The sequence below is a fragment of the Tachysurus fulvidraco genome, chromosome 4 (assembly GCF_022655615.1).
Source record: "Tachysurus fulvidraco isolate hzauxx_2018 chromosome 4, HZAU_PFXX_2.0, whole genome shotgun sequence".
NCBI lineage: Eukaryota > Metazoa > Chordata > Actinopteri > Siluriformes > Bagridae > Tachysurus > Tachysurus fulvidraco.
In genome coordinates, this window is record NC_062521.1 from 11,818,709 (window position 1) to 11,844,768 (window position 26,060).

Consider the following 26,060-nt stretch of genomic DNA (forward strand, 5'->3'; position numbering starts at 1 on the left):
GAACACAGGACTCCACAGGGAGCGTCGTGTTGCCTTACCGGCAGGTGCTTTCTTCTCCCTATCCATCTACTCACATCGATGTGGACATTAACACAGTGAAGCAGATGCCTCCTTGTCACGAACACATGTACCATCAACGTCGCTACATGCAGGCCGAGCTCAGTGCCCTCTGGAAGACCAACAGCGAGGATGAAATCAGCCCTGACCACCTCATCAACATCCAAGAATCGTTTACTCCTGACCTGTATGTCCTTTCACACACCGTATCCATAGTCAGACACAACTTTTTATTACTGGGTTCTTTGTTCATCGTGTTGCTTGATATTATGATTGATTTGAATATAAGATCTTCTACCTAGGATTTTTTTTTTTTGCACAACAAAACTATACATTTTTAACAGAATGGTTCAAAAAACTAAAAACGGCCCCCTGAGCCGAACTGCAGTTCCGTGGGAAACCCCCTACACCTTGTTGATGAGAGGAATCGGAGATTATGTTAAATCGTACAAAATGAAATAATGATCTAATCCCGAGGCATCTTCTTGCTTCTTGAAGCAGTTGTGAGGTTCGAGCCTCACTTGTTTAGCAGAGTTTGGGGAACCATCATCAAAACCTTCCCCCTCAAATGTATTATCAGCTTTGGAATTGTCATCAGGATGAACATTACAGCCAGTAATCAATAATCAGGCCAAATTTACACCAGGTTATGAGTTATTTTGATGTTTATATCAAGGCAGATGTATGTGGATGTACACTGCAGATGCTGCTGACGTATTTAAATTATGACCAATTTGTTTAGATTTGTTTTGCCATACATTTGTACTATTATATAGAATGAACATCTTGGGTAGAGCCTCTTTGTTCTCTCAAAACTGCATAAGTTCTTCATGGAATGGATTGAAACATTCGTTTGAGATTCCGGTTGCATCATTGCCTCCAGAATTTTCAATTGCTTTTTTTTTTTTAATGCTGTGAATCTCCTATTCCACCTCATGCCAAAGGTTTTCTAATGGCTTCCGATACACTGACTGGAAAGACTGGACTTATTGTCATGTTCAGACCGAGATGACTTTTGCTGTGACATATTGCACTGTACAGCGTGATAATCTGAGTTACCGTAGCCTTTCTGGTTTGTCTTATTATGTCTGATAAATCCTGTTGACTTCCCGAAATCAATAAAGCTTACTTGATATTTTTTTCTTCATTGCACCATTCTGAGAAAACTCTAGAGACTGTTGTGCAGAATGAAAATCCCAGGACACCAGCAGTTTCCCCAAAAGTCTTTTTTTAGCATAGTGTCTAAATGTTTATTTGTTGCGATTTTTGTTTTTGAGCTAAGGTTTTAAGAATGCCTTTACCAATAGAACACTGAAGTCGTTCTCATGGCTGGATCAGGAAGCTTACATCGATGAAGCAAATTCCATGCAACACCGCTGCCAAATTGAGAGCCAAGTTGGGAAATACAACTGTGTGTGTGTTTACAAAGAAATGGCAGTCATGTAGAGGGTGTTTTGCAAATAAAGTTACATGTTAAATTATCCTATGTATGGAGAATTATGGGACTCCATTTATGGATTTAGGCTCATTGTGTCTTAAGTCTGTAGCCCAGTGAACCACAGTTCATGCATTCAGTGATCGAGCCTTAAGCACTTTTGTGCGTCACTCAGGATAAGGGAGTCTGCCAAATGCTGTAAATGTAAATGATGTGTTTTTTGCAGTTTTATTGATAAACTGTTTTATTAATAAACTGAACAATAATGTTGCAATTTCCTTTGTTCAGGAATATATTTCAGGATGTTATGCACAAAGATACACTGGTGAAGTCTTTCATAGATGAGGTATGGGCTGTTCAAGTTTACATCTTTACTTTGCTTGTGTGTTTGGCACTTGTGTCTAAGATGACTTTTTACAAATCTCTTGCTGTGTGGGTGTGTAGGTTTTCCTCTTGAAACCAGGTCTAAGCCTTAGGAGTGTATACTTGTCGCATTTTCTCCTACTGCTGCACAGGAAGGCTCTAACACTGCTCAGATATATCGAGGATGAGACGTATGTATTTTAATCTTTCACTACGCAGATTTAACCATTACATGCATTATCAATTTTTTTGTAGTAACAAGTAAAACAGTACGTTTATGATAATTAGAATCAGATAACAGGAAATCATTGCTGATTGTCATTGGTGATAATGTTGTTGTAGTCAAAAGGGAAAGAAGCCATTCCGGTCACTGCGTAATCTGAAGACCGATCTGGATTTGACTGTGGAAGGAGACCTGAACATCATCATGGCAATGGCAGAGAAGCTGAGGCCAGGCCTTCACTCCTTTGTGTTCGGGAAGTCCTTCTTCACCAGTGTGCAGGAACGTGATATCCTAATGAATTTCTGACCTTTCACGATGAAACACTTCATATTATTAGTATATAAGATTGACATATTTATTCTTGATTTAAAAGTATGCTTCTGTATAAAGTATGTATACGTGCACTGATTCAGTCTGGAGCTTGCTTGAGCCATTATTTGTATAACCACAAGTGTAACTGTGTGTGTGTGTGGTCTGTAATTTTGTTTTGCCTTTAATTACTGAGATACTGTATATACAAGTGCCATGCGAACAGGGTTTTCATCCTGTCTATCGTGAATGCATTTTAACTGTGAAAATTGTGACGCTGCTACCAAGTGCTTCTGATGGAAAAGCCTTACGCTGATGTTTCTTCTGCAGACAGTAATGAATGGTTCATCAAGAATTAATCACGTTTTGCTTGTTATAAATGCCAGGTTTGATCAGAATGAGAACGAGAATCAGAATCAGGTTTATTGGAGAAGTGTGTTGACGTACACAAGGAATTTGGTTCCAGCTGTTTGTGACTCTCAAAAGTACAGACATACATAACATTATACTATACAAGAAGGACATGAAAATGCAGATGATATGATATAGACAGTATGAGTATTAAATATGAATACAGAATATAAACGACTGGTCAGTTATGTACATAAAGTGTGAGAAGTGCATGGTAGTGCAAGTAATATTGTGTAATATTTTGTTTTGTGCAATATGCAGCAGCAGTAATGTGTGTAACTTATACGGATGACGTGATGAAGCGGGGTATATAATTATGGTGAGTTGTTAATCAGGGTGATTGCCTGGGGAAAGAATCATGAAGACATGAGCATGCACAGCAGCACATTAGGTGCATTTGTACAGTTTGTATATGAAAGAATTTTAAAGTAAACAGACCCAAAGAAAGGTGTTGATTAATATTGTCACAGGGCTACTTTCTGTAAATAAATCTGAAGGTGAATTCACTGTTTAACTGAATTCACTGACATGCTTTTACTGAAACAGCTTTCTCTCTTTTTCTTGAATATGTATGGAAATGAGCCATATATATAGAATAGGAAAATAAAGGCCTAGGTGTTCTCTATGGTGTCTTATTTTTGAAGTCTTGCCCTTGAATATATTCAACAAATTAAAGAAGAAAACAAATCAGTGCTATAAAGTATATATTGAAAACTGTGTCAACCCAGAATTAGTGGCGCTCCTTTGATGAAAATTATTAACAGTATATTAAAGTATATCTACTGACAACTGTTAGAAGTTCATGGAAATAGTGAATCATTTTCAGAAATACTGCAATTAATGATGAATACACAAAATGTACATTTGATAACAACTGAGCCTGAATGTTTTCCTGAGCAGGATTAAATCCTAAAATAAAATTCAGTCATTTTCCCATGAATTAAACAAACAGACAAACAAACAGAGAGCTAGACAGATGTCATTGCTTTAATAATAATAATAATAATAATAATAATAATAATAATAATAATAATAAAAAAATAAATACATAAAGTAATAAAACCCGTGCATCCTATTGGTTACACTGTACACGTGACCCACAAACAACTGGGAAATTCTATGGCGTCTATGTAAATATCCCGGAAACTGTCTCTTGTGATGTGGGTGCTATCAGCTGTGGAAGAAAAACAAGAAAATGGCCCACTAAGAATTTGTTGATACAATTTCACAGTTGACGATGTGAGGTAAGATTAGTCTTGTGTTTCCTTTAACAATGTTGTGCGTCTTAACAGACCGTCAGTAAGGCTACAATCAGACGGTTCAGCAGCTTAGCAACTAGCTAGCTGTTAGCATGTTGCTAGCTGAGCTTCAGTGCTGTCCAAGACAACACTGAACCTGGATGGATATTGAGCTTCATTTGTTTATTTATTTGTTTATTTTTTATAACAGTGTCATTTTAAAGCATGTTACGTTAAGTGTTCGAACACTTAACACGTATATAGTTGTCATGGAAGCTATGTTAAGGTTTGTGTGTTCTGTAATCGGATTACTTCACATGTTAAGACTAGTGTTAGCTACAGTAGCTACAGTACAACGCCCACCTTAGGGGTTCTGAGTTTGGTTTGTGTGGAGTAATATTATTAAAAGGCTTTTTGATACACTTGACAAACAAACAAACAAACACACCAATGCATTATGTACACACACTGTGCTTTGGATGCAGTACAACAACCTGACGTTAATAATGAGTCTGTGACCAACAGAGTGACCGTTCGGTCTTTGGGACTTTGTTTTGTTTAGCTAGAAGAGACACTTAATCCAGTTCCTTAGAGATACAGAGTTTATCTACATACTTTTAAATCCTACATTAGCATATTATATAAATACGACTGTAAAATGACTAATAATTGTACTGAACAGCAGCAGTCACCTCATCTTAACTTCAACCAAAGTAGTTGTCAGTTTTTCTATTAGACTCAGGAAATCCTGGTGACACTAGTAACTACAAATGAATACAACACATTCGTATCTCAATCTGTTTAGACTATTTAAGCAACCGTATCTTAGTCCTTTGATGGACGTCATGTAACTTTTCATACTGCACACTACATGCATACTCAATCTGTCTGAGCATGTTCAGAGTAGCTTTTATCATTCCTTTCATAGTAACCTGGCTATTCATGGCAAAGCAATTACAAAACAATCTTTCGAATTTTGATCGTCAGATTATTTTTTAATTTTACATGCATTGGACCGTGAGCACTGTTCTTTTGATCCAACTTTTAGTTTGAAGGCATGTTCTATTCAGCTGTGCATTAGGGATCAAAAGTGATTTTTGTCCCTAAAGGTGTAAATAAACGAAGCACAGCTACAACACGTATTTGTGATCATGTAGCTTTTTTTTTTTTTTTAATAATGTACTTTAAACACTCGTAAACCAAAAAGGAACCATAAATATACAAACTTGGCTTCACCATTCAAATATTAGTTTTTTTTAGTTTACTTTGTGCACATTTGTTAGTTAGCTATGTGTAACTAACTACACTTAGGCTTGGACACTGTGACTAAGTCTAAAGCAGCATCAAATGCGACATCAAAGCTAAATACTTGTCTTAAACCTGATATGGATTAAGCGTATATGTGTATATAATATACATGAATGTATCTTTATCACAATAACTACTGGTGAGTGTCCCAAAACAGCAAATGTCTTAGAAATCACGTGTCAGGAGCTTGTAACTAACTCTCCTAGTGCAACACTGTCTTTCATCTGCTTCCTCATTGTTTAACCAACACCATGTTTATTTACTGTCTGATAAAAAGCAACACATAAAGTGAACTAGCAGCCTTTTACAAAATATCTGTATAGCTATACAGAAACATTTGCTATGATTGCTGCTGCTATTTACACATTTACACTTTGTCACATGGCATCAGTAGCAAAATGGCAGGAATTTTAGGAAGCACACAATTTTAGCAAATAGTGATCATTTCTATAGATATTGTGGTAAATTATGTCACATGTGATTTTCTAAGATACCGCATTGACTAAATCAGCTAAATTGGAAGCTGCTAATTTTGTTAACATTTTGTATTATTAGAATTTATTAAAATTAATAAAAATGTTACGCTTATTAGTTGAAAGTAATTTATGTTTGTAGATTTTGCTTAAATCTTTTTAAGCCAAGCGTTTTAGGCCACCTTTACCTAGTTCATAAACAAACCAATGCATTAAAGGGTTCAGACTATAGGAGGCCCACAGACTCACTGAGGTATTGACTATTAAACTCGCAAAACTCGCATGTGACAGTGTATCATTTAGTATTTCAGATTTTTATTTATCTTCAGCAACTGCTTTATAGTGGCCAGGTTCACGATGGATCTGAAACCCATCAAAGGAGTACTGTGTGTGAAATAGGATGCCGGTCCATCTCAGGGCAGCATGTACTCACACATTCACACACTCATTCTCATCTTGGGCCATTTCACCTAAGCCAATTTATCATAGCCTGCATATTTCTTGGTGGTTGAAGGAAGCCAGAGAACCGCACAGACATGGAGAGTGCATCATTTTTGTCTCCTTCTTCGTATTTGTCATCTTCTTCTCCTTCTTATTATTAATGGTAATAGTTTTATCCACAGCATCATCTAACCATGGATAAAAACAACAGCCTGGTTCCAAGTCTGAACGATTTGGATATATACCTTATCCAGCACAATTCCAACTTAGTGTGGCTGCTTGTGGGTGAGTTTCCCAAATAAAAAAGTTTCTCTGTATTTCTGTCCATGCAAAACAACTCCTAAAATATCTGAAAATCTTTAGTACATAGTCGATTACACCTCTCTCTTTCTGCTGTATGCCAAGCCCTTATTAAGTGTTTCTGTTTTTCCTTCACAGCCACAATTCTGTCCTGTGGATGGATTATATATTTGACATACTACAACTCCCGTAACATCGGACTCCTCCTCACCCACATCATCAATCGACTCTACAAAAATGGATATATACACATTGGTCAGTATTTGTGTTTGTCTATAGAGTAAACTATTGATCAGAAGGTAAAAGTAAGATGTGCATTTTGACATATTTGCTCAAGTATTTGGAATTTGTACTTGCAGGCTCCTTTTCCTTTTCTGTCCTCTCTGGGAAGGTCATGTTCCGGGATGTGTACTTTATCAACGAAGACATGTCAATTAGGTACTCTCGCAATACTTGTAGTTGTGTTTATGGTTACATTTTTCACTTTTATGACTTACATTACATTACATTTTTATAGCTATTCCCATTTCCTTGTGAGGCCATTCAGTTTTTTTGCCATTATCGTGTTTTTAATCCATTTAACAACCATTTAACAGTCATTGTATTGGAAACTTCAAATTATACTTTTTTTTTTTTTTAACGTTTCACTAATTATGTACTATTTTGTTTCCAGAATTCAAGATGGCTTTCTTATATTCCGTTGGTGGAAGATGTATAACCCCAAACAGAAACAGCATGGTAAGAGATTGAGCAGTGAAAAGACTCTTACCTTTTGCAAATGTTTTTTGTAGTATTTCATGAAGATCAATTTTGTCAATTATTTAGTTGGATAGATTTTGTTAGAGTTTTTTGGAGGTTTTTGCCAATATTTCAATGTCCATAGATCGCCATGTTGATTAAAATTCTATTAAATGATCAGGTTTTTTTTTGGTTTTTTTCCTCAGACCCAAAGGCTGAGACACGGCTGTACGTGACCGTTAATGGCTTTGAGTTCCATGTCTACAACCGTACAGATGTGTACGCACGGCTACAGGATATGTTTGGCTTGGAACCCACGCTCGTACCACCTCGGCGAGATGAGGAGAAGGGTAGAGAGGTGCAAAATAAAACACTTGATAGGTAATGTTATATTTATCACAAGATCTAATCTGCCAGCCAAAGTAATGGAGGTTGCTGATACTTTCACTTGATTTACTTGCGAGTCTGAAGGACCGTATTCTTTTCTTTATTATGAATTCTGTTTGCTTTATATTTTTGGTGTACTGTGCGGAATGTCTCCAGGCGCAAATGCTCTGTATGCACTAAAAAGACCTGATTTATTTGTTTTTCAGCTTTTTTTTTAATAGTTGAATGGGGGTTTTGTGAGCTATGTATGTACATATTTTTATGATGCCCTGTGGGTTACAGCTTTAATGGATGGAGGTTTTTTTTTGTTTTGTTTTTTAAACAGTGTGAACATTCAAGCAGAATCTCAGGACCCATCTTCATCATGGAGGTCCCTGATACCTGTCATGAAGCTCAACATCAGTACAGTGAGTACAGCAATACAGTGTTTCTATTATTATACATATAGGACACAGCATGGGCAAATTACAGTGTGCAAGCTGATCCCTCAGCTCATAATTTGGCCTTCCAGAAAACATAGAAATTATTTAAGTACATTCACACACTATAGGTATCTGTTTTAATTGTCTGTAAATAGACCAGGCTTGAAATAGCCTCTCGTGTTACTGGTCTTGCATCATTAATAACACAAGTGTGTGCGTCCAGGGTGAGTTGATGTATACGAGCTTGCTGTAGGGCTGCCTCAATCTTTCTAAGATATAGAACAGTATCTCATTTTTGATATCCACATCAGATTCATGTTTGAAAATAAATAATTCTTAATGTTTTAAGGCATATTGTTTCTGAACAAAGTACACCAGCCACCACCAAATGCACAGAATTATGCATTTTGAAAATGTACAAAATACACCATCTATAAGAAAGCGTAAGTGTGCTCGTCTCATGCCTGAGGCTTTTGTTGTAAGTATGTATGAGTGTGTATTTGTGTTAATTAGTTATCAGACAGAGTGGTACAGTCGTGTACCGAAAGGATAATCGATTATGTGCCTCCTAACACAGCATTTTAAAACTAACGTTCCCTCTTTCTTCCATCTTCCTTACTCTCTCAGGGTCGGATGGCATTCGGGAATCTCAACCTCCCTCAGACTGTGTGCATGAACTTTGAAGATGCCTTCCTGACTTATGCCACCAAGCCTCCTAGCAGTCATCTAGATCAGTTCATGCACATAGTGAAGGGCTCTCTGGAAAACGTGCGTGTGATGCTGGTGCCTAACCCACAATATCTCGGCCGGCAGAATGATGAGTGAGTTCTTCATTGTCCAGGATCATAAAAAGCCTGCGCTTCATGTACCAAACACTCCACTAATGCCATCAACTTGTATTGTCAGAGAGATGACTCGATTCCAGTTTAATCATATGAGTTTAAAATCGTCCTATAGTCATCAAAATTGTGCTATTGTTATTTATAGTGTTTTGAGTTCATTTATATAGATTGAAGTCCTACACGGTTTATTGAGGATTAGCCAATATTGAACACTTTTTTTTTTGTTTTCAGGCCACCTAGACTCATGGGAGAGGGATTTGTAGTAATGCAGTCAAATGATGTCGACATTTACTACTACCAGGATCAACCAGGTTTGTGTTTTCTATTAAGAAAATGCTTTATTACTTCTCATTGGTTTATTTTTGGCAGTGTTTAACAAGCTACACCTCCTTATTTTACAAGAATGAAAGAGTACATATAGATGGAAATGCTGCTGGGCATAATTTAAATGTGCATCTCATGTGAAGGTCTAGTTCCTGAAGAGCTGGAGAATGGGGACGCCGATGCCTCGTCCGAGGGCACAAAGCTGCAGGATCTACCTCCATGCTGGGGCTTAGATATAGTGTGTGGAAAAGGAACAGACTTTAACTATGGACCATGGGCTGACAGACAGAGGTCTGAACATACACAAATTCATTTGCATAAGTAAATTCACTCACTCACTACAATCACACATTAGCTTAGTAACTCATGAATATTCTATGTTCTGTGTCCACAGGGACAGTCTTTGGAAATTCTTTCTGCCTGCAGACTACCAGCCAATGAAAGTGAGCGATGTTCCCACACCAGGGAAACCCAGACAAATCCTGGCCTTTGAACTCCGCATGAACATCATAGCAGATGCAACGATAGATTTACTGTTCACCAAAAACAGGGTAGAGTTTCTCCTTGCTTTTTTTTTTTTTGTTCTCCTGTGTGTCCGTGAAGACACAGTCTGCTTATTCATCTTTATTTGTTTTTACAGGAGACAAATGCTGTTCATGTCAATGTCGGTGCAGGTTCATATTTGGAGGTCAACATTCCTATGACTGTAGGCGAAAATGGTATCTATTAAACTGATCTGATTTATCATTTTTTTTCTTAATTGCTTCCTACTGTATTGTATTTACCATTGTAAAATATTCTTCTCTGTTCTCTCACAGGTTATTCTCCTACTGTTAAAGGGCAGTTGCTGCATGTGGACACAACTAGCAGCATGCAGTACCGGACTCTGCTGGAGGCTGAGATGCTGGCTGTGAGTTTGCAGTAGGATTGTGTTTGTGTGAGTGAGTAAGTGAGTTGTCCGAGAGAGAAAAAAGATAAGCATATTAATTGTATTTTCTCTACCCGTCTAGTTCTACGTGATCGCCAGTTACCCACGTGTGTGGAATATGCCTCAGTCATGGCAGTGTGAGATAGAGGTGTACAAAGCCACTTATCATTTCATTTATGCTCAAAAGAACTTCTTTACTGGTAAGCCTTTTTTAGTATCTACCTTTCGAGCAGTTAACAAACGCATAATTATTCTCTCTTTCTCGTTTTCTCTTTCTTGTTGCGGTCTAGTAAGTTTCAATGCAGCTTCTTTATGAATTCAATTAATTGTGTACAGATCTAATCCAAGATTGGGCTAGTGATAGTGAGCCAGATATCTACTCGTTTGTTCCTTATTCCTGGAAGTTCAAAATGCTTTTCCATCAGTTTGAGATGATATGGGCTGCTAATCAGCACAACTGGATTGACTGCTCCACCAAACAGCAGGAGAATGGTGAGGACGACCTGTATGGTGGCTGTAATTAAGGATTTCTCTAATGTAGTATCTCTAACGTTACGTTTTAGAAAAGCTTAAGGAACATTTTTAATGCATTCAAATTAAAACACCTGGGACTTAAGTCTGGGACTTAATACTTACTATGGATTAACTAACATGTCAGATAAAGGTCTAATTCCCCTGTTCACCTTCCTCCTTTCTTTGTTAATGTCTCTCTTTTAACGTCTCCAGTGTATCTCGCTGCCTGTGGAGAAACTCTGAACATTGACTTCACGTTACCTTTTAACGAGTTTGTTCCTTCCACTTGTAACACACGTTTCTGCTTGAGAGTGAGTACAGACACTTGACTTTAAATGCCATTGTTAGTTATGGTATGTTTTTTTTTGTTTATTAAGGATAATATTTGTCCACTTCTTTTACCACGGACCAAAATTGTGCCAAAAGTGCCAGTTGTTCATTTTGTTCTCTTAGGCAGAAGACACAGATATGCGTCTTTGTTTGCCTGACTGCCATCCCAGTCGATATCCTTTGTTAACTCTAGCAAAAGATTATCAGCAGACTAAGGCTTCGCCAGACAACGGCATGCCAGCAGAAGCCCAGTGGGCTCCAAAGAACAACAAAGCTCGCTGGAGAAATATGACCCAAGCCAAGTATGAACGCTCCCTACTTCTTTCTTCTCTTCATCTATTCATTGTTGCATTAGTGAGTGTTTCTAAATGTAGTATTTCTTTAGGGCTGGATGGGTGGACTGCTGGAGCGTGCCAAATTTCATGCTCATTATAGACTATACCTGGCATCCCATCTACCCTCAGAAATCTGATGAGCAGCTCAAACGTTCATGTGAGTTTATACATCTACTCAGTCAATTGCATACGGTTGCTTTTTCTGAACTATTTAATGGATTCTGTTGTAAAATCTTTTTGTCCTCTTACAGATGTTTCATATGTGTACTATTATAGCATAATCATAACTAACAAAACAATTTTTTTAATCATGGTACATTTTTATCTGTGAATCTGAACAAAATTTTCCCTGCCTGCAGTTTCAGAGATTTCAGAGGAGTCTATACTGTCAGCCTTGCGCCCCCCACAGCATGCCCCTTGTGTTCCTCCTCCACGTGTGCAGGCGGACCCCAGCCTGCTGCCCCCAGACCGGCTGCATGTGGAGATGGAACTCAGCCCTGACTCCCACATCATCCTTTATGGACCCCTGCTCAGAGCCTTGCTGTCTATTAAGGTGTGATAGGGCTTTTTTTCCAACCAGAACGCACACTAGCATTAGTATCATACTGAATTAGAATGCAACCTAATACTGCAGATAAACTGGGTGCATATGCAAACTGATCATTTTATCATTAATGAAACGTCTTTTAACAATGTAGGAAAATTATTTTGGTGAAGATGACATGTACACAGACTTTGAGGAGTCACTTTCCAGCCCTGTACTAAGCTCTTGCTCCTCCTCATCTGGCTGGACTGGAGTGGGTCTGGAGGAGCGTGGCCACAAGGACACACCTAGTCCCCTCTCGCTACGTCCCTGGGACATTACCGTGCTTATTAACCTCCACAAGATCCATGGGCGGCTTCCTATGGTCAGTAAATAAACCCACACATTACATCAAAACTGAGTTATTTGTTATTAGAAGTGGCTGTATAAATAAACCCTGATGAACCCTGTGTGTTTGTATGACAGCATTGCAACAGTGAAAATCTGGATGGTCCGACAGGGTATCTGGAGCGTCTGTGTTTTGAGATGAAGAAAGGTTACAAGGAAACACTGCTGCAGCTCATCTTCTCACCATTACATGTCTTTGTCAGTGACAGCTACCAGGTTGGACGGATGTCACTTTGGTGAAATGGATGTCTTCTTTGTATAATTGAAATTCTGATTTCTAATAATCCCTGCAATTGTGGCTCTTTTTAATTGTGTAGCGTCCTGCTGTTGATGGAGCGTTAAGTGACGGGCATCTGAGTCTATCAGGTCTGCAGATGCGAGCCCATGCAATGTTTTCAGCAGAAGGGTTACCACCTGGTAGTGACACACTTGAGTATGCCTGGCTCATTGATGTACAGGCTGGAGCTCTTACAGGCAAAGTCACTATGCCACAGGTGTGTTTTGTAAAAAAATGTAGTTAAAAGTGTGCAGCTGGAATATATGAAATAGTATGAATGAATCTTAATACTGGTTGCTTTTACATTTCAGTGTGCCACCCTGCTGAGTTGGGGGGAGACCTTTTTATTTCATGTGGTGTCTCGTGAGTTCCAACTGGAGCAGCCTAAACCCTCTGTCACCTGTCAGCATGGAGTGGACCAGAGAACCTGTGATGCCAAGGTACAGCATCAGAGACTCTCTGTCTTCTATACCTGATGAGATTATGTGGAAATGTTCCATGTTAATATATAAACTTAATAAAATATTTTTGTCTGATTTCTTCAGTATGCAGCCTTGCCTGGCCCTTGCCGAACATCTGAAGAGTTGAAGTATACAATGACTCGGCTATCAGTCGATGGAGCCCAGGTTTTCATTGTCGAACATGGCTGTGCAGCAAACATTAAGGTTAGTCCATATATGAAAATCCAGGCCTTGGGCATTTATGACCCTTTCATAGTTTATGGTAGGGAAACACCCCACAATGCCAGCTGTTTTGGAGATGGACTGATGCAGACGTCTAGCCATAACAATCTGGTCTTTGTCAAAATCGAGACTTTAAGAACTGACTGTTCACTTAATACATCATATATCCTATAATGTATGTAAGTGTATGTATTATATATATAAATTGTATAATATATTGTCGCTGTCGGGCGGAATCCTCGTATCTCCAAAACCATTATTTTTCAGGTAATTAAAAAAACGCCATATTTTTTGGAGTTATTAAACATTGTATCCTTAAAGTTGTTTTTATACCTTATATTGCTATCATATACTGTTGTGTACCAACATTAACACATCATTTTCCCAAAGTCACGTTTTATCTGAGCTTTATGACTTGGATGCAGGGAGATACGAGATTATGCTGTCATTGATAAGAATGGTACGGACACAGATGTCACTGCTGCCAGCAGTGTTCAATAAAGTCTGTGGTCACGGTGAGCCTTTTGACAAGAGACAAGGCTTCAATAGTTAACCAAAGCTAATGACTGTAGTTACATACATCTTCCTAAACTATTTTAAAGGTTTAAGAGCTATAAGTGATGCAATACAAAACACGATAAGCTGATTAGGGTATCTAATAGGTGGAAATTAGTCTAATCTGCTCGCAAACTTACCTTTGTGGCTCACGGGATTCTTTCTGCACAGAAGCATTATAGCTATCGATTTTTAACAAAACGGGCCTACTCAAATGTATAAAACCTAACTATTTTCACTTGTTAGTGTCCAAAAAACATTGTTTTACATGCACAGTGCCAAGAGAGGCATTGTCTATAAGTAGGCTGACTTAAAGTCAGTAAAATAATAATAAAAACAATAATTTAATAGTGGTATTCAAAACATTCAATTTAATTAAGATATTATGTTAGAAACATTTTAAAACGTCTATAATAAAACATGTATAATAAGCAGTAATAAATATTAATAAATAAAAATATGCCGCGAAGCTCTCCCGCAGAGTGAAGAAGAGGTGGAGTTACGAGATTTTTCAGACAGTTGAAGTGTCCAATGGAGTTAAGAGATTTGCGCTCAAGCTATTTTCTAGACTTTAGATTTATATGGATATATTTAGATTTATTGGACATAGGAGGTCTCTGCCCGACAGCAACGATATACACTTTCACTCAGCCATCACCCCACCACATTTATTATAGCTATTATTCTGAATTTAAGTCAGTTTCTGGATTTTAGCAATGTTTCTTTGGTAACAAATTCTTTTATTGGACCATTGCATTAACTGTAGGATTAGCGGCTGGAGCTTAAGGCATTAACTCCCAAGAGGTATACTGGAAATGTCCCAAATCATAGATTCTTATCTACTTTGCTAGCTATGTTTAATTGTATTCAGGCACTGAATGTGGTTTTGGCTTCATGCACTCCCACTCTAGGGATGGGCAATATGGCCTAAAATAAAAATCTCTGATTTTTTCACAAAAAATCCGATTTACGATTTGAAAAATCAATCTGCAGATTGCAAATAAATTGTTCAAAACAAGTTTTAACTTTTTGATTTTGTTTTGATTTTCCCTTCTGGGATTCTGACAACCCCCCCCCCAAAAAATATTTGCGGCTTGGTAGCACAAACCTGGGGTCCAAAACTTTCAGCATGTGAATAAACCCCGGCTTTTCCACAGTATATATTGGCATCATGTCTTAAGCAATATACATTGCGACTGCATCCATGATTGATTTCCATTGGGTACCTTTTTATCATACTGGATACAGTTTGTAACTGTTTCTAAGGCGGTAGGTTGTTTTTTGGTCTTTCTTGGGAATGGGTTCTTCCCTGCTCGCTGCCATGTTGTTCGTGTATCTCTATGGCAAACACACGGGGGGAGGGCTGAGCCCATTTGAAACTCCGGGAGCCCAGAGCAGAGCATCAGCAGATGTTAAAGAAAACCGATTTTCATTCAAACAAGTCGACGTAAACTACACATTCGAGTAAATCGATAAAATCAATTTATCGCCCAGCCCGGGCCCACTCACTCTGCTAAATGAACACTTTAGTCTAAAACTAGATCTGTGTCTGACAGCACTAATGTATGGGACCATTAAATTACACATTATTGTGAAATGTGTGTCTTTCTCAGACGGGCGCACTGCGGTTGGCGAACTGTAACTTGCACACAGCTGCAGTAGGGGAGGGCATCAGTGCCGTCCTTCAGGATGTCGTTATTTCTCAGTTTATTGAGCAGCAAGAACCAGTGAGGTTAGGCCTGCCACCACCTCTTCTACGACGATCTAATTGGCTGGAGGCTGGTTCTGTGACTTTTAACCTTATCACTGCTGATGTGGCTTTGGCTGCTGACCATCCAATCAAATATGAGGTGCAGAGACAATTCCTGGAGCTCCATGACATGCAAGCAAAAAGGTGCTTTACAGTGTTTAACAATACCATTACACTTATGATCAGCACTCATGTGCAATATATTGTCTAATGTTTGCATTAAAGCTAAATATATCTTTGTGAAACAGGCTATGGTACTTGTGGCCAGAAGAGAAGTATAAGAGAAGCAAGAACCGGTGTGGCTGTTTGGGTGGATGCCATTTTTTTGGTGGATCAACTCGTAATCTGGACTTTTTCCGATTGGAGGAAATCACCCCTTCATCTAGCTCAGCCTTTTCAAATGGCAGCTCTGACACTGACATGAGCTATGGCCAATCTCTGTTGCAGCCTGGGGAGTGGATAATCATGAAGGAGTCCCCTAGACTGCCAGAAAGTATGTTAACTAACTTAAGCTGCCTAATTTTTTTTTTTAAGCATTTCTTTTTGTAATTGTTCTTGTTGCCTCACATTTCCTTTGAAATGTGATGCTTTTTTGAGGTCTTGGAAATAAATGTTGGTTAAGTGAAGCATGATTGGTGTTTTTGCAGCTAAAGCTACCGGTGTACGTAGAGATGTCTGTTCTCCTGCTCTCCCGGCTGAGTTGGAAAAGCGTAGCCAGCAGCTGAGTCTACAAGTGCCTCAGCGTTCTCACAGTTCTGCCTCTTCCTCTGAGGAAAACTCCTCTTCTAGTGCTGCCCTGCCACTATTAGCGGGCGAACGAGAAAGTCCGTCTCCCTGTGCAGAGTGAGTTTAACACACACTAAGACATGAAACAAAGTAGATTAAATGTAAAAGTGTAATTAAATGTTGTTAGTAAGTAGATTTGTGTTAACAGGTTTGGCTGCTACTGTAAGTTCTTTTATAATGGTGAAAGAATAATGAGTTGTAAAATGAGTCTCGGTTACTCGAAGCTGCTAAATGCTGAGAGATTGCAAACTGATTTATTAATAACACTGGCAAACAGAAGAGCATCCTCTTCAAGCTATCTAAGGTTAATATCTGAAAGATTTGTAGGGTATTTAAAGTTGTTAATGGCCTGTTGAAGGGTATTTTATAATTTGTATGTGTATGTATATGTAGATTAATGACCGTAACAACGGATGGGCCTGTTGCTGAAGGCCAACCATTACGTTCTCCACTCCGGTCACCCCTCAAGCGTCAGGCGTCTGTTCAGTCAACTCGCCTCGGCAGCACCAAGAGTTTATCGGCTGCTGTCTTTACAGAGAAGGCTCCACCTCCTGCTGGTGTACAGTTTAGCAGTGAGGTGTCTCGAAGTGATGAGAATGTTTTGGACTCCCCACGGCAGCGGCGTAGCTATGGCTCTTTTCCTTTCACCCCTTCAGCAGATTCCAGCACGTTCCATCAGTACCGCTCAGTGGACTCCTCAATGTCTGTCGCTGATAGTGAGGCCTATTTCAGTGCAAATGAGGACTTTGAACCAATCAGCAGTGATGAGGGGCCAGGCACATACCCAGGAAGGAAACGAAGGCGGAGACAGCAAGGGCAGCTCCATATTGAACACAGTCACACCTCAATTTATCATAGTGTAGAAGGACCACTTTCTGTGACAGAGCCCCGTCCACCCCATTTGCCTAGCCACACCTCTCAGGCATCTTTTGTCTCTGCACTTGGATTGGAAGAAGAGGGTTCTATGGAAACAGAAAGAGCAGAGTCAGGCCTCCTAACAACTCAGCCCCATTTAATGGCTTGTTATCATAATTATCTGGCACATTATCATGTGTCAAACTGGGCTGTCAAGCAACCAACCAATAAGAGAACATCAAAGTCATCCCTGCATCGCCCCCTTGACCTTGATACACCCACCAGTGAAGAAAGTTCTGCATCTTTTGATCAGTTGTCCCTTCCTGCCTTTAAGGTTGGTGTGTATGACTGTGCTTGCTAGGGATTGTAATGAATGTAATATAAAATTGTACCGTTACATATAAATGTTATGACTAATGATTGTCATATTGTTTCTTTTTTTTTTTGCAGATGGTGAAAGCTGGTCTGTCTGCTAACTCTCTATTAGACAGAGGTATTCAGCTCATGGGAGATTTAAGCAGGTAATGTGACACTCACTGGTGCTGCATTTATTCATGACAGTATTAAATGCTCTCTTATTACCACATATTCCTTTGTTTGTGTAGCACTCCTTACACCCCCCTTGACAAGCGGGCTATGGAAAACACAGATGAGGACACAAACACTGAAGACTGGACCATGGATCAGCCCCTTTCCCAGACCAGGACCACTGCTATCGTGGAAGTTAAAGGGGCAGTCAATGTGGTGCTGACTCCTTTAGTGGCCGAGGCCCTAGACAGGTCAGTATTTCATTTGAAATGTTTTTTTTTGTGTCTTAGCATCAGCAAATTGCTGTGTGGGTTAAAAGAGGAATAAAACAGTTTGAGTCATTGAACATCTTTCAATATCAGCATTTCTTGTTCTATCATTTTCCTTGTTTGATAGATGTCATTATGTTAACTGAACGTGCCGCTTTACTATAGGTACATTGAGTCCATGGTGCATTTCGCAAGTATCCGCCATCCAGCATCCATCCTGGATGACCTGCATGGCAAAGTACTGAATGAAGCTTATCAGATCAGTAAATCCACTGTTCCTGAGTCTGTGAGTAAACTTGGACACGTGCAGAGACTAACATGGAATTTTCATTTTTGTGCTGAAAACAAAGGAGGTGATATTTTCTTCAATTGTTTTTTTTTTTTGCAGAGCATTGTAAAGCCAGAGCATAAAATCTCTAAGGCTAATGGTTCCTTGAACACACCTCATGGACAGACTGACCTGTCAGTCAAACCTGACAATGTCAAAATAAAAGGTCTGCAAGCTAATGTTACAATTCCAAAGGTATGTATGTATGCATGTGGTGTGTGTGTGTGTGTGTGTGTGTGTGTGTGTGTGTGTGTGTGTGTATATAAAATTTTGTACAAAAAGTCTACACACCCCTGTTAAAATGGCACATTTTTTTACGATGTAAAAAAAATGAAACAAAACCGTTTCCAACCTTTTATGTGAAATTGCAAGCTGTATTTATTAAAAAGAAATACAATAAGAATATTTGTAGGGGAAAATTGTGTGTGTGTGTGTGTGTGTGTGTGTGTGTGTGTGTGTGTGTGTGTGTGTGTGTGTGTGTGTGTGTATAGTAAAATAGAGTAAAATAAACTGGTTAAGTAAGTGTGCACACCCCTAAACTAATACTTAGTTGAGGCACCTTTAGATTTTATCCCAGCATTCAGTCTTTTTTGGGTAAAAGTTTATCAGTTTGGCACATCTTGAATATTTTACCTCCAGAAGCATGTTAATTCTTCCAATTTGTTTGGTATCAATGCCCTCTTAAGGTCACCCTATAAATTTTGATTGGATTTAGATCTGGACTGGCTAGGCCACTCCAAAACATTGATCTTGTTTTTTTTTTTGGAGTCATTTCTTTATTGATTTCTGGGTGTGCTTCAGGTCATTGTCATGTGGTATCTAGAGTGCTTCATTATTCCTTCCAACCTGATTAAAGCAACATTCAGCTCAAGAAAAGCAGCCCTTAAAGCATGATGCTGCCACCTTCATGCTTCAGTGTGGGGATGGTGTTCTTTTAATGTGCTGTGTTTTTATGGCAAAACATCTTTGGTTTTATCAGGCCTTTGCTATCCTTTTTTTTTCTTTTTTTTTTTTTTTTTTCTTTTTTTTTTTTTTAGCCATTGATGCAATTCTTTTAATATTGCTATAGGCCTTGTTGTGGCCTCCCTGACCTGTTTTCTTCTGGTCTTCTCATCAATTTTAGGGATTGTCCTGTTCTTAGTAATGTCACTGTTGATATACTGTGCCATATTTTCTCCATGCGTTGATTTATTGTCTTTCCGTGCGCTCACAGCTTTCCGTGTCTTTTCTGTTTTTTTGTAACCCTCTCCTAATAGATATTTTTCAGCAATGAGATCTGGTACTGGTTTGTAAGCTCTTTGTGGCTTTTCCTGTCGGATATTACCAAGAAGATATTATAAAAACCCTATAGGAACAGTTCTTTGTTTTTAATCAGTTACTTTAATTGATAGAAAGGTGTATGAACTAATTAGTATTTAACACACACACACACACACACACACATATATTTATAATGACTTTGTATGTGTGTATTTACAGGTGAATCTGTGCATGCTACAGGCTTCAGTAGAAGAGCGTGACAATAGAAGCATGACGCATGTCTCTCTTGTGGCCCTCTGCTTTGACAGAATCGCTACCCAACTTCGAATGAACAGGTAACCTAAGAAAATTATTTGCATTTTCCTTCTTTCACTTACTATTAGTATGATCATTGTAAATTAAAAAAAGTGAAACTAAACAGCATTTTTTTAAAAGAGTTCATTAAAGTTCTCCGTGCGGATAAAGTGGTGTGTTTTGATGATTGTGACATACAGGGGAATAGTAGAGGACACAGAGAAGTCATCTGCAATGATGGAGAAGTTCTCATCAGCATCTAAGATGGCTCCCCAATCTAGTGGCTCTCTGCGCTCAAATGCAGGGGTGGAAAAAGGCAAAGAGATCGCAGCCAGACTCAACATCCAACGTATACACAGCCAACTGCGTGGCCTTGACTCATCAGGTATACATATTATATTTTCATTTAGGTTTCAAATCTCCATAAACATTATAAAAAAATTAAGGTCTGGCGATTTTGCAGATCTGGGCGCATGTGCTATTACTGCCATTCCTTTTGAGAAGTCGAAGGTTCTCTTCAGCTTAGAGGAGACAGATGACTTTGCCTTGGTGGATGAGACAGAACCATCAATCAGCACTGATCATTCCCACGATCACACTTCTGACCCCTTGCGATCTGGGATAAACCCTGAAAAATGGGGTTGGATCATGTTTGAGTGTGGGATTGAGAACCTTACTGTGAAAGGTACTGTATAAATACTATGAATTTAAGTATACTCCCTAATAATTCTATTTAAGCTATAAAATATGCTGGCTGCGTTTTGTATATAGGGGGCCGCCAGTCAGGGGCAGTTCTCTACAGTGCATTTGGAGTGATGGGTGGAGCTGAAACAGGTATTAAGGGAGGTGCCTCTAAATCAAATGGTTCTAGTGGCTCGCAGACAGGAAGTGGATACAGCACAGATGTGTCTGATGACAACCTGCCCAACGATACTCACAGTCCTGCCTCTGAGCTAAACAATAACTCTGACTCTGATGAACAGGTACTGCCATGGTTTTTATAGTTTAGCCATTTACTCAGCTGTACCGTTTCTTAATGTCTATTTGTCTATGCAGGATGAAGGGGTGGAATCCGATGACTTGAAAAAGGATCTGCCCTTATTGCCACCTCCTCCTGACTCGAGCAGTATGAAGCTTACTATAAAGGAAATTTGGTTCAGTTTTGCAGCTCCAACCAACATACGCTCTCAAATGCAGGCCATGTCCAGGTATGAGATAAGATAAGATATACCTTTATTCATCCCACAATGGGGAAATTTCTCTGTTACAGCAGCAGAGAAAAATAGATGCAAATATATAAAAAAAAAAAACATAATATAGTATACAGTATATACACAACACAATGTATAAATACAAAGAAGAAAAAAGAGACAACGATTAAGTAGTTCCGCTATACACACATTTTAAATTGAACTAAAATAAGCAAAAGCACACAAATAACACTGAAAATTTCACTGACACACTAAAAAAATGTCATTAATAATGACCCACATTTGAACAAAATTGTCTAATCCACATGAGGTTCACATGAAACTAAAACACACAAACTCTTACATTTTTAACTGCTTAGTTTTTGTTTTGGTGATGTAGGCAGCTGAATTTGCTAAGCACTGCAACTCCTGCCGTTGGAGCCTGGCTGGTGCCTATTGACCAGCTGAAATCCACGTTCCAGAAGCTCGACATGGAGTCTACATTGCGCGTGTGTGCTGTTATGGGCTGCATCATGACTGAAGCCCTGGAGGTTAACAATCAACATATTTTTTCACATTTACTGCTTTTATATGACATATCAAAGTTGTATTAATGATTAAGTATCTGTGTGTGTTTGATTATAACAGAAGAAGAGCATTCACATCCCATTCCGTAGCAAGTATAACCGTGTGACAAAGAGAGCACGTTACCTTCACGAAAATCCATCCTGTTTACTTTGTAACATTTTACACCGCTACCTTCAACAAGCCAACTATAGTGTTATAGAAGAGGCAACCATGGTAAGACAGTGTGCATATACTGTGTGTTTGTGTGTGGGCATGTTTGCTTGTTGATTTCTAACTTTTACTTTCATGTTATCAGAATGATGGCCTGCCTGCCCTGGTGACACTGAAAAAAGGTTTAGTTGCCCTTGCTCGCCAGTGGATGAAATTCATTGTTGTAACCCAGGCATTTAAGGCAGTTGGTCTACTACGACCTAATCAATTGCCCAAACCCAAAGAGGTTCCAGATACTGATCCTGATATAGTTCATGGTATGGACAGTGGCGCAGCCCTTCAGAGCGACACCAGTGCTGATGGTGTGGAATTTGAGTTTGATGCAGGTAACACACATGCAGCCATCCACACTCAATTCCACTGTGTATATAATATGTTATTGCACAGGTTTCCAACCCTGGTCCTGGAGTACTTTGCATATCTTTATATTTAAAGGAGCAGTATTCGGCTTGTGTAATCATAAACAATTGTATATCTAGGCACAGTTAGCGAGCACACAATGCTTTTGGAGAATGTGTGTAGTCGACCCGCTCCCACCGGAAACTCTGCTCCTGTGAGTGGTGTTGAGATCATGAGAAAGCTCTCCAAATCTCATACGCACAACAATGAGTCAGGTCTCAAGATCAAGGTACGTCTTAGTTTGCCATGCAATTTTTTTTAATTAGATATGTATATTTTGCTGATGTGTGATGCCTCATGAGCTTATCTGCTGCTGTTTTCAGGGTTCTCATCCTTACCAGTCTTTGAGCTACACTAGTGGTGACACAGCAGCTGATTCGCCGGCACATGTGAGTCGAACAGGGCTGCAGTCCAATCATAGCCCACGAAAGGAATCATTGCTAAGCTACCTGACAGGAAGCTTCCCCAGTCTGCATAACCTAATAGAAGCCACACCTTCTCGCAATGGTGAGCAAGTGGGAGCCAAGAGCAGCTCTCTGACACGTACAGGTAATTCTTTAGGGACATTCAACTTAGAAGTACCGTAATTATACCCTTGGTGCATGATATATTTTCTGAACAGGTCACACTGCTGCTAGAGAAGCTGCAGATGTTCTTTCCCATTGTTGTCATTATACAGCTATTCAAGTCAAATACATAAGAGCTGTAAAGATAGCATTACCGTTAGTATTAGGGATGTATCGGCACCGATCCAAGCTGAGTGGATTGGGTATCGGTGGTGCATGACCGATCCAAACCCGATACCCGTGGTTATGGGCGTCGGAACCAATACAAGTGGGTGGAACAGGACCCACCCATATTTAAGACCAATAATATTGGACCCACACACTTTTACCGTCTCTATTCAGCGCATATGTCTTTTTTTATTACTATTATTTTTATTATTTAGCGTCGCCAGTCGAATCCATTCTGCTTGAGGAATGCCTTGATAAACTAAACTTCATTCTGCATTTTACCTACAGCATTGACCACGCTGCTGCTTCCTGAAATCTGTGGGCGTCGGAACCATTATATGTGGGTGGGACAGGACACGCCCACTTTTTATTTACTTCCGACGCCCATGCCCGTGGTGGTTGATTAATGAACAGCAAACATCATAGACTATTGCTTGAACTTCTAAGAATAATACACTTATATATTAAATTACATTAATATAAATAAATATAATCCATTTTATTGTGACAGACAGGCAAGTTTAGCAGGCGCCCTTTCCATTAACCTCAGCGCGTTAAACATGTCGCTCATTTGGGTGCAAGGTTTGCTGTTTAATACATTTTGCATTGTGTTTCAAGAGTTCTAATATAAGATTCACTTTAAAATATTGCCTCATTTAATAATTGCAGTATATCTGGTTTAGATTATTATACCACTAACTGTTAAAAGTATTGTTTGCTACTGCATTAATACTATTTTAAGGTTTCTTGTGTTTTTGTTTTTCATCCAGTAATGGGCATTTTTGTATTTTTTTGCCAGAAACCAATAAATCTTAATAACTAAGTGTGTTGTATACATTATTTAGTTTTAAAGGTAGAAAAGAACACGGATATCGGATCGGTATCGGTATCGGCTGATACCGGCAAACGCTGATAACGGATCGGAAGAGAAAAAGTGGTATCGGTAAATCCCTAGTCAGTATTAGATTTAGCATAAAGTAGTGCACGTTAACAGGATTATTTCATCAAGTATTGGTCATTGGGCAAAAAAGCCACTTGGCAATGGCGTAATTTCAAATTTGATTTTCCACATAACTCTTGTTTGGATGAGCTTGGATGAGTACATCTCTATTGTCTCACTTTGACATATCAAATAACTTGTATATAGGGATATGTCTATCTTTTAGAGTGGCACTGTTTTACCCAGATCAGGATGGGAAGCCTGTCAGTCACAAAGCACCACAAACATTCACCTGACATGGTGCTCTGGTCCTGTTCGCTAAAGGTCTTCCTTATTGAGCTCACAGTACCCTGGGAGGACTCGGTAGATGAGGCCTATGAGCGAAAACATCTGCGCTATGCCGATCTAGCTGCCGAAGCACGGCATCATGGCTGGAACACAGACGTCCGACCAGTGGAGGTGGGCTGCAGAGGTTTTGTGGCAACATCTATGACCAGACTGTTTAGAGACCTGGGAATTAAGGGCCAGAGCCAGCGTTCGGCAATCAGAGCTGTATCGGAGGCGGCAGAAGGCAGCAGTCAATGGCTCTGGATGAAGAGGAAAGACACTAGATGGGCCCCGAAGTGAGAGGATCAGGAGGTATGCGGTCAAGGATGTTTGACTCAGGGAAGAGGACGCCCCTGCCATGCATAGTCCCTTGGGATGTTGGCTATTAACAACAAGGCAACTCCTATGACTAATTGGGTATGGAACGCAAGCGTAGGACTGATCACCCTGTCGCTGGCCGCCTCTGGGGAGGGTGTATAGTGTGAAAGGCCGAAACACCCTAGGAACCAAAGGTACACTACTGATGATGCGTTCCTAAATTTCTTCAGGTTCTCTGTTCATGAACTCTTGGAAATGCTTGCACAAAGGATAGTAACATCTTATCCTGTGTTCCTTGAATCACACATTAATTTATATCTAGGAGGACTCCAATCCACCTACTTCCACTCTAGCTCAGAATTGAAAAACAGACCATGAGCTGCGAGGTCACAACACTACCCTCTGCACTACCTGTAATGTTGTATCTTAATTATTTACTATGTGTGTTGCTTAGGAAATAGTCTTGGCACGGAAATGCTGACTGAGCATCCTCTCCTGACCGAGCCATCATCTGTCAGCTTCTACAACTGGATGTCCAATGCAGTAGGGAACCGTTCAGGAGGCAATGTCCAGGAGTCTCCATTAAATCGCTCTCAGCACAATAGCCTCCAGACTGGGGGTATGTGTGCATGTTTGTGCATATGTAACATTTAATTCCAAGCAGAGGCAGGTCAGTGTGTGTGTGTGTGTGTATATGCGTGCACACAAACACACAAATTCATGATATCTTCTTATGCTCTAGGTGTGCTTCCAACCATTCCTTCAGCTTCAGACTTTAACACAGTTCTGTCAAGTGATCAGAACACAATGGACACACACTCCCAGCACACACACTCTCAGCACAGCACCAGCCAAGATGACCTCCTTGAGCAAGACGAGACCAACCTCTGCCCTGCTGCTGTGCAGTTGGCTGATGCACAGGTACTGTTTATGCATTCCTCATACTGTTTATGCACTATTATAGATGTGCCCATCTTCTTTTCAATATTCACTCACTCACTGTGTTTTGTTTGTGTGTGTCTGTGTGTGTGTGTAGGTGGTGTTTAAACCTCTCCTCAATCACATTGGGATCCAGGCTCAGGAAGGTCCTCCACTCAGCTACAAGATGTATTTTGGGGAGCACCTGTCTTTTAGTGGTACTCTGGAGTGCTTGAGGGCAGACATCGTGGACTCAGACACCAGCAAGTACAGGAAAAACAAACGAGCTCGCAGGTATCTAGCATAATCATTTATCAAGGTTGTGGGTTATGTCAAAAACGGTTCAGAGTAGTGGTGTAGGTGATGGATTGCAAGATTGCAAACACATTATTATATGATTATTGCAGGTGCTGATTTAAAATCTAGTTTATGCTTTTGACATTGCTAAACTATTACAGAATTTGTACTCAGAAATGTTTTACATTTGTTTCCCTAATGGATTGTGGCACAACACTACTTGATTACAAAAAAAAATTGTTTGTT

The 26,060-nt window shown here is 39.5% G+C and overlaps 2 protein-coding genes across 6 annotated transcripts in view; both read left to right on the forward strand.

Annotated features, from left to right (window-relative positions):
- The window catches only part of c9orf72 (C9orf72-SMCR8 complex subunit), an 8,527-nt gene extending 5,104 nt beyond the window's left edge, over positions 1-3,423 (forward strand). Inside the window, exons 7-10 of the mRNA XM_027150369.2 lie at positions 9-244; positions 1,781-1,838; positions 1,937-2,046; positions 2,198-3,423. Coding sequence (XP_027006170.2) covers positions 9-244; positions 1,781-1,838; positions 1,937-2,046; positions 2,198-2,384 — 591 coding nt within the window. The 3' untranslated portion in view covers positions 2,385-3,423. The remainder of the gene's footprint in view (positions 1-8; positions 245-1,780; positions 1,839-1,936; positions 2,047-2,197) is intronic.
- Positions 3,424-3,896: 473 nt separating this feature from the next.
- kiaa1109 (KIAA1109 ortholog) overlaps positions 3,897-26,060 on the forward strand; it is a 42,112-nt gene continuing 19,948 nt past the window's right edge. For all 5 annotated transcript variants that reach the window (XM_047812931.1, XM_047812932.1, XM_047812934.1 and 2 more), the window contains exons 1-45: positions 3,897-4,042; positions 6,441-6,543; positions 6,697-6,813; positions 6,918-6,996; positions 7,232-7,296; positions 7,503-7,677; positions 8,009-8,090; positions 8,733-8,926; positions 9,179-9,258; positions 9,415-9,562; positions 9,666-9,822; positions 9,912-9,990; positions 10,090-10,181; positions 10,282-10,399; positions 10,536-10,691; positions 10,926-11,023; positions 11,166-11,344; positions 11,428-11,534; positions 11,737-11,930; positions 12,076-12,285; positions 12,387-12,524; positions 12,626-12,802; positions 12,897-13,025; positions 13,131-13,250; positions 15,437-15,717; positions 15,822-16,066; positions 16,221-16,416; positions 16,753-17,548; positions 17,665-17,735; positions 17,820-17,993; positions 18,177-18,297; positions 18,400-18,534; positions 19,819-19,934; positions 20,094-20,278; positions 20,357-20,578; positions 20,665-20,876; positions 20,950-21,101; positions 21,484-21,634; positions 21,732-21,884; positions 21,967-22,207; positions 22,361-22,509; positions 22,604-22,829; positions 25,054-25,218; positions 25,342-25,520; positions 25,636-25,811. In XM_047812931.1, the coding sequence (XP_047668887.1) occupies positions 6,453-6,543; positions 6,697-6,813; positions 6,918-6,996; positions 7,232-7,296; positions 7,503-7,677; positions 8,009-8,090; positions 8,733-8,926; positions 9,179-9,258; positions 9,415-9,562; positions 9,666-9,822; positions 9,912-9,990; positions 10,090-10,181; positions 10,282-10,399; positions 10,536-10,691; positions 10,926-11,023; positions 11,166-11,344; positions 11,428-11,534; positions 11,737-11,930; positions 12,076-12,285; positions 12,387-12,524; positions 12,626-12,802; positions 12,897-13,025; positions 13,131-13,250; positions 15,437-15,717; positions 15,822-16,066; positions 16,221-16,416; positions 16,753-17,548; positions 17,665-17,735; positions 17,820-17,993; positions 18,177-18,297; positions 18,400-18,534; positions 19,819-19,934; positions 20,094-20,278; positions 20,357-20,578; positions 20,665-20,876; positions 20,950-21,101; positions 21,484-21,634; positions 21,732-21,884; positions 21,967-22,207; positions 22,361-22,509; positions 22,604-22,829; positions 25,054-25,218; positions 25,342-25,520; positions 25,636-25,811 (7,331 nt within the window). In that variant the 5' untranslated portion in view covers positions 3,897-4,042; positions 6,441-6,452. The remainder of the gene's footprint in view (positions 4,043-6,440; positions 6,544-6,696; positions 6,814-6,917; positions 6,997-7,231; positions 7,297-7,502; positions 7,678-8,008; positions 8,091-8,732; positions 8,927-9,178; positions 9,259-9,414; positions 9,563-9,665; positions 9,823-9,911; positions 9,991-10,089; positions 10,182-10,281; positions 10,400-10,535; positions 10,692-10,925; positions 11,024-11,165; positions 11,345-11,427; positions 11,535-11,736; positions 11,931-12,075; positions 12,286-12,386; positions 12,525-12,625; positions 12,803-12,896; positions 13,026-13,130; positions 13,251-15,436; positions 15,718-15,821; positions 16,067-16,220; positions 16,417-16,752; positions 17,549-17,664; positions 17,736-17,819; positions 17,994-18,176; positions 18,298-18,399; positions 18,535-19,818; positions 19,935-20,093; positions 20,279-20,356; positions 20,579-20,664; positions 20,877-20,949; positions 21,102-21,483; positions 21,635-21,731; positions 21,885-21,966; positions 22,208-22,360; positions 22,510-22,603; positions 22,830-25,053; positions 25,219-25,341; positions 25,521-25,635; positions 25,812-26,060) is intronic.